The 6000-nt window shown below is 47.5% G+C and overlaps 1 protein-coding gene across 3 annotated transcripts in view; it reads left to right on the top strand.

Moving 5' to 3' along the window:
* AHCYL2 (adenosylhomocysteinase like 2) overlaps nt 1-6000 on the top strand; it is a 194786-nt gene that overhangs the window by 6428 nt on the left and 182358 nt on the right. The window contains exon 1 of one of the 3 annotated variants that reach the window (XM_019509683.1): nt 4890-4928. The exons of the other annotated variants lie outside the window; for them this stretch is intronic. Within the exon in view, the coding sequence (XP_019365228.1) occupies nt 4905-4928 (24 nt within the window). The 5' untranslated portion in view covers nt 4890-4904. Of the gene's footprint in view, nt 1-4889; nt 4929-6000 lie in introns of those variants that run through there. 3 annotated transcript variants of the gene reach the window in all.

Genomic DNA, 6000 nt, shown 5'->3' with positions numbered 1-6000 from the left:
CTCCCCAGTCTGTGCAGTTTGGGGTCCCCCAGGGGTGAGGGCTCCCCAGTCTGTGCAATTTGGGGTCCCCCGGGGTGAGGAGGGCTGTACCATTTGGGTGGGGAGAGGGGGGCTGTTCTCCTCATGGGTGCCCCACCAGCAGTGTTGGGGGCCCTGTCCATGCCCCAGGCTCTGCCCCGCAGGGTGGGACCCACTCTGGGGTGGACGGAGGGTGGCTCCATAGAGCGGGGGTCGCTCAGGTGGAGACCTTTCTCCCCGTTCCCCCTCAGCTGGAAGCTGCTTTCATGGGTGAGGGTCTGGGGGTGCCTTGGGGAGCCCCAAGGGTGTCTGTCCATCAGTGCTGTATGTGTCCCCTCCAGTGCTGTGGGTCACCACCGTGGGTGAGGACTGGCCCGCCTGCCTCCCAAGTGGATCTGTGCAGGGGCTTATAGATCAGCCTTGCACCCCTTTAGGAGGGGGACTTGATTTGGTCCAAAAATCTCCTTGTCTCTGGGAGAAAGGTCCCAGCCGGCAAGACCCAGGTGGAGAGCCCTTGCTTGCAGCCTGTCCCACCAGATAGCTCTGTGAAAGGATCAGAAGAAGCTGGTGCACTCGCCTGTCCTTGGAGAGTGATCTTGAGTGAGGCTCCTAATTTCAAACCCAGGGAGTCCTCTGCATGCCTCCCTCAAGATCCTGCTACCTGCAGAGAAGAGTCCAGGATCTGTTATCTGATGTCCCACCCTATCGCCTTCTGCAGTGGTCAGCTCTGTTAGAAGGCAAGGTTGCCTTTTTCTTCTCCATCTCCTTCCTGGGAGTCCATCATTAAAAGGACACTAATTTTTCTGCATGCTCTCTTCCTGAAACCATGACTTGGTTGATCACAGGATGGGCATAGTGGCAGGTCAGTCCTGCCACAAAACGATGGCATATTTAGACTCTCTCAATGCATCAGGAGCAGGAGGACTGGTGTGGGTGGTGAGGGATGCTACAGGGATCATTGTAAAGGGCTCTGCCTCTTTCCCCCTAGGCTCACCCAACAGGGCCAGATACAAGAACAAACGGTGCTGAGCTTTGGGGGAGCTGCAGTAGGAGCACAGATTATGCCTGAGGAGCTGCTAATCCCCTTCCAGTCTGTCCCCATTGCCTAGTGTTGGGGACTGTCAGTCTGTGCGGTTGTTATTGGAAGCGAGATGTGTCGAACGCGGGTGTCTGGTAGAACATGCTGTTCCTTCTGCTCGGGTGATGCTGCTGCTTTCCAGTGAGTTCAGCTTGTGCTTTGTTCCTGTGCCCAAAAGGTTCATTTTACCAGGTTGACAAATCCAGGATTACTTTCCTCACTGCCTTGAGAGAAGAAACAGTAGATTTAAGAACAGGTGGTTTGTTTTGTTTTTTTTAAATTGTTATGAAACCAGCACCTGAAAAATTGCCTGTGCACAAGCTATCCAGGGCTCACATGGTACAGCAATAAATATAAAAGCAAATGCGTACCCCTTGTAAGGCAGCGTAGAATAATAAATGTAAAATTCCTGTGGTTTTAAGACTTTCTAGGCTTGCCTTGATTGGAAGGCTAGGGAGGGAAACTGTGCTGTAAATGTCTTGGTGAATGCATGTTGAAATCCTAGGATGGATGAAGTAAGCTGTAGTCCTAATGTGTGAACAGGTCAAGTAGGAGGCAGGGTAGATTTGCAGTTTATAGATTAACCAAAGTAGGTAGGGTGGAGAGTGTGCATGTGTTTACACGAGCCTACTATCTCTCTCCTCAGCAGAAGCTTTCGTTGGGGGTGGGAGGGGAGTATATACACTAACTTACTATCATAGAAAATGAGGGTTAGAAGAGACCTCAGGAGGACACATCTGGTCCAACCACCTGCTCAGATCAAGACCATCCCCAAATAGATCATCCCAGCCAAAGCTTTGTCTAGCCGGGTTTTGAAAACCTCCAAGGATGGAGCTTCCACCAACCTTTCTGGGTAACCTGTTCCAGTGTTTCACCACCCTCCTGGTGAGAAAATTCTTCCTAACCTCAACTTCTGTTGCTGCAACTTGAGCCCATTGCTCCTTGTTCTGTCATCTGCCCCCACTGAGAACAGTCCAGCTCCATCCTCTTTCGAACCGCTCTGCAGGCAGTTGAAGGCTGCTATTAAATCCCTGTTTGTCTCTCAACACAAGCTTTCGTGGGCTGAGGCTCACTTCATCAGATGTTGTGAAAGAACATATACAAACTACTTCTCTTAGCAGGTCATGTCAGCCCTGAAGGGGAGCTTAAGTCTTATCTTGCTAACATATTAAGCATTTCAGGATTCCTCGTGGATGTCTTAACATGCATTAAATTGCATATACTTAAACTCTGTGTTTTTCATCTGTGGAGGTGACCTCAGAGTTTGTTTCAATTAATCAGGGCTCTGCTTTTACTTGATTACTCTCGTCGTTTAGACCTGTTACACGTATACGTATCTATTCAGTCTTGCAACATTCTCCCTGCACCTATCATCCGGTGGGTGGGCACCAATTAATTTTTTCATTAGATAAGAGTGAAGGTTTTTGTACTCGGACTGATGAATGTTAATGATTGTGCAAAGTCACGCCAGTTTATTGACATACTTGTAAAAGCTGGTCAATAGAAAAAAATGGCACAATGAATGCTTAGGCTCTGGTTCTGCAGACACCTATGTACATGTTTAATTTTAATTGTATTGGTACTTGTGGCATTCATGGAAGTATCAATAACCAAGTTAAGCACTCTTTTTTTTCATACCTGAAGCTTTAAGTTTTGTCCTTGAACTTTCTCTAGACATGAGGTTGGCAAAGTCTGGCTCATGGGCCAGATTGGGCCTGTGATAGACTCCATTTTTCAGCAGCTTCTGACTGCTGCTGCCGGACCCAGCCCCACTGCCCAGGGACCCTGGCCCATCTGCCCCACACCCCACGGTGGGGACCTGTGTGATCAGGGCATGCGGTTGGGGGACAGGGATAGGGCTGTTGCTGGGAGGAAACGGGCAGGGTTGGGGAGACCCCAGGATCTTGGGGTGGTGACAGTGCAGGGCAGAGCCACGAATCGCTGCCTGCATGCCTTTGTGCATGCTTTTGTAGCTCTGCGGCAGCCCCATGCTGTCACCACTCCAAGATCCTGGCCCCAGAGCAGCTCCCCGCCCAACTGTGCAAGCTGCCCATGCGGCTCCTGACTGGGCTCCATGGAGACCCTGAGAGCACGGGAACATACATGACAGCATGAGGCAGAGCCCCGGTCCTGCAGCTCTGCTTTGTCACGGGACTGGCCAGGAGCCTCGTGGGCAGGGGCTGCTGGGAAATCGAGTCCAGCTACTAGCCAGATCTGCCATTTTGCCCACTCCTGCTTTTAGACAGTTGTCTAAGTGATAACTGTAATAGCCCCCATCTCTGACATCTTGGCAGCAGCCTGTATGGCCCAGGCTTCCCAAAGGAACCACTTATTTTGGGGCTTCTGCTCTGAAGTATTTGGTCTGAGACACTTTGCAGCTGACAGTCAGAGGTACTGAATAAAGGTCAAAATCATTAGGACGAGTCACATGAATTGCTTGTAGTCTTAACAGATTTCACTGTGCAGTTGCAGTTCGCTGGTTAGGTGAGCTCCCGTTGACTTCAGCTGGGGCTGAATGTTCAACACTTTATGGATCAGGCTTAAGGCTGGCATCCATAAATCAGGTTATTAAGAATCGGGAAACGGATGTTGGTGCCTATGATGTGGCCAGCAGCAGAGTGCAAGTTAGGACTCCCAGCTCATTTTGCACCTGCAACTCTTGTGCCTCTGTTTCTCTATGAAATCAGTCTGTCCTCACAGCTTGCACAGATGTGCATTGCACTTGTCTTGCACGTAGGGCTTATTAAACACTTGTAAGCCACACTGAGATCTCCAGATGAAAGGCACGAAGTTTTATTATTAATAATGCATTTGCTCAGTTAACAAATAGAAAGGTTACTTTTTTTCTAACCGTCAGTGCTGAAAGCATAGCTTGCTCTGCGAATGTCAAGCTGTGTTCTTTCTGCTGCTTCACGTTATCAAAATAAAGGTTCGGGAATCGGAACTGAGCTGGCAATCCTGTTGATTCATTAAGCCGAACAGAATAGAGCACAGCTTGCTCTTCCACAGCTCAACCGCCTCTGCAGTACTGATGGCAGTACAAGCTGCGGGGTTTGTCTGTAAACTAAGTGGGCACGGAGCTGACAACACAGGGCTCAGGTCTGCACGGTAACTGGGTGCATCTCCTAGTCACGTCGCTCATCCGAGTGCAACCCCGACTCAAAATCCTCAGCAACGTGATTCAGGCAGGATAAATGTCTGGTGCTCGCTAGACTGGCACATCACCTGACTGGTGAGCTGCAATTGGGCATTTCGTTTGGCTAAGATTATAAACGACTCTCATGTGGCTTGTCTAAACGATGATTCTGACCTTGACTTCCATTTTATTGCATGGGCGAGTCAAAATGCTGCCTTTTCACCTTAAACCCAGTCGCTTGGTGCAATGTTTTGCCACATTTATGGTTCCTGTTATACAGCAGTCCACATTCCTCTCCAGATTTCTGACTCTGCACCCATATTTGGCATTTGCTCGATTTTGTTCTAATCCATAGTGATCGGTTACACCAGGGTAATAAACGTTTTCCCTGAGGCTGAATTCCCTAGTGCTGCTTGTAATGAGTGTGATTTGTATGCTAGTTAGTACAATCTTACCTTTGGAGGCAATAATCTTTCATCACTGTATAATACACTTGGGTCCATCTCCCTCAGCAAGCGCACAGTTTATTTTTAGATAGCATCTTGGGTGTGACGCATTCAGAGCTTTGTAGAAAGACCGATACGGTAGCCTGGGGTACTGAGAGTCTCCCAGACGGAAAGGGAAAAGGGATGTGTTGAGAAGAAAAAACTAGTGAAATAGAAAAGAATTCAGATGTTAGATCAGTGCAGGAGTGAGGTAATGGGCTATGAGCAAAGGTGCCTGAACCCTGTGATCATTTTATTTTATTTTTTTAGTGACAGATTAGCAGTTTTCCAGGAATCTGAAGCCATTTCTAACTTGTGCCAAAACAGGCAGAAATGTTAAACTATGATCTTTTTCTCTTCCTTGTCAGAGAAGTATAAACTCTGTGGTTTTGCTTTGTCTGCAATTTAGAGTTTGCAGTTGATTTGGTTTAGTTATCACCCAGTAGCTCAGGTTTGGGCTATGGGTAGTAACAGAGACTTGGAAATTGTATTTGACCTTTAAATTGTCTTTTGAGTATCTGCAGTTTATCAGTTGCCAAACAATGTAATGTCCTATGTCAAATAGAAAGGGGCAAGAAAGGAAGAAATGAGTTAGGGTTTTTGGAAGGGAGAGAGGTGGCATTGTGAATGAGAGTGAGTGACTTTTTAACAGCACAAGACAAAGATGACTGGCAAATGGGTAGCAAAGACGGGAAGAGTAGATTTATTTTAAATGAAACGCAGTGTGTATGATGGGGAATTGTTGCAGGCTATCGCTAGTTTGACTAGGAGGGTATTTTTGTGATTTTTAGTAGGATGAAGGCCAATGAATGTGTTGCTACAACATTTAGTAGCTCCTGAAATTGAGAGCAAGATGGCTGAACCAAGCATACATAAAGATTTCAACGGTGGAGTTGCTCTGAAGGTAGTAATGCAAGACTTGCAGATGAGAGGGAGAAAGAGAGCTGGTGGCCCAGGACATTTCAGTTTGGAGCTTTGGGAGTGAAGTTAAGGTGATAAATGGTATTGGAGAGACCTGAGTTTAATCTGTGCATGCATGTAGAGGAGGAAAAAGAAGACATGAATATAACCACCTCTAATCCTGATGCCATGCAAGAGAAAGATGTTAGTCTTGAAGACATTAAATAAGAAACTGGCCTGTAGGTTCAAGCTGATGGCCAACAAGTAAGGTGAAAGAGGAGCCAGTGATTTGACAGAGCTGTCGTGTTCATGCTGTCTCTGAAAGTGACTGTGGATCTAGAGATGAATTCTCTCTTCGGGAGCTGGGATATGAAGAAGTGGAT

The sequence above is a fragment of the Gavialis gangeticus genome, unplaced genomic scaffold (genome assembly GCF_001723915.1).
Source record: "Gavialis gangeticus isolate Ggan-Ray unplaced genomic scaffold, GavGan_comp1, whole genome shotgun sequence".
NCBI classification, from domain to species: Eukaryota; Metazoa; Chordata; order Crocodylia; family Gavialidae; genus Gavialis; species Gavialis gangeticus.
This window is presented reverse-complemented; position numbering and strand designations above follow the sequence as displayed.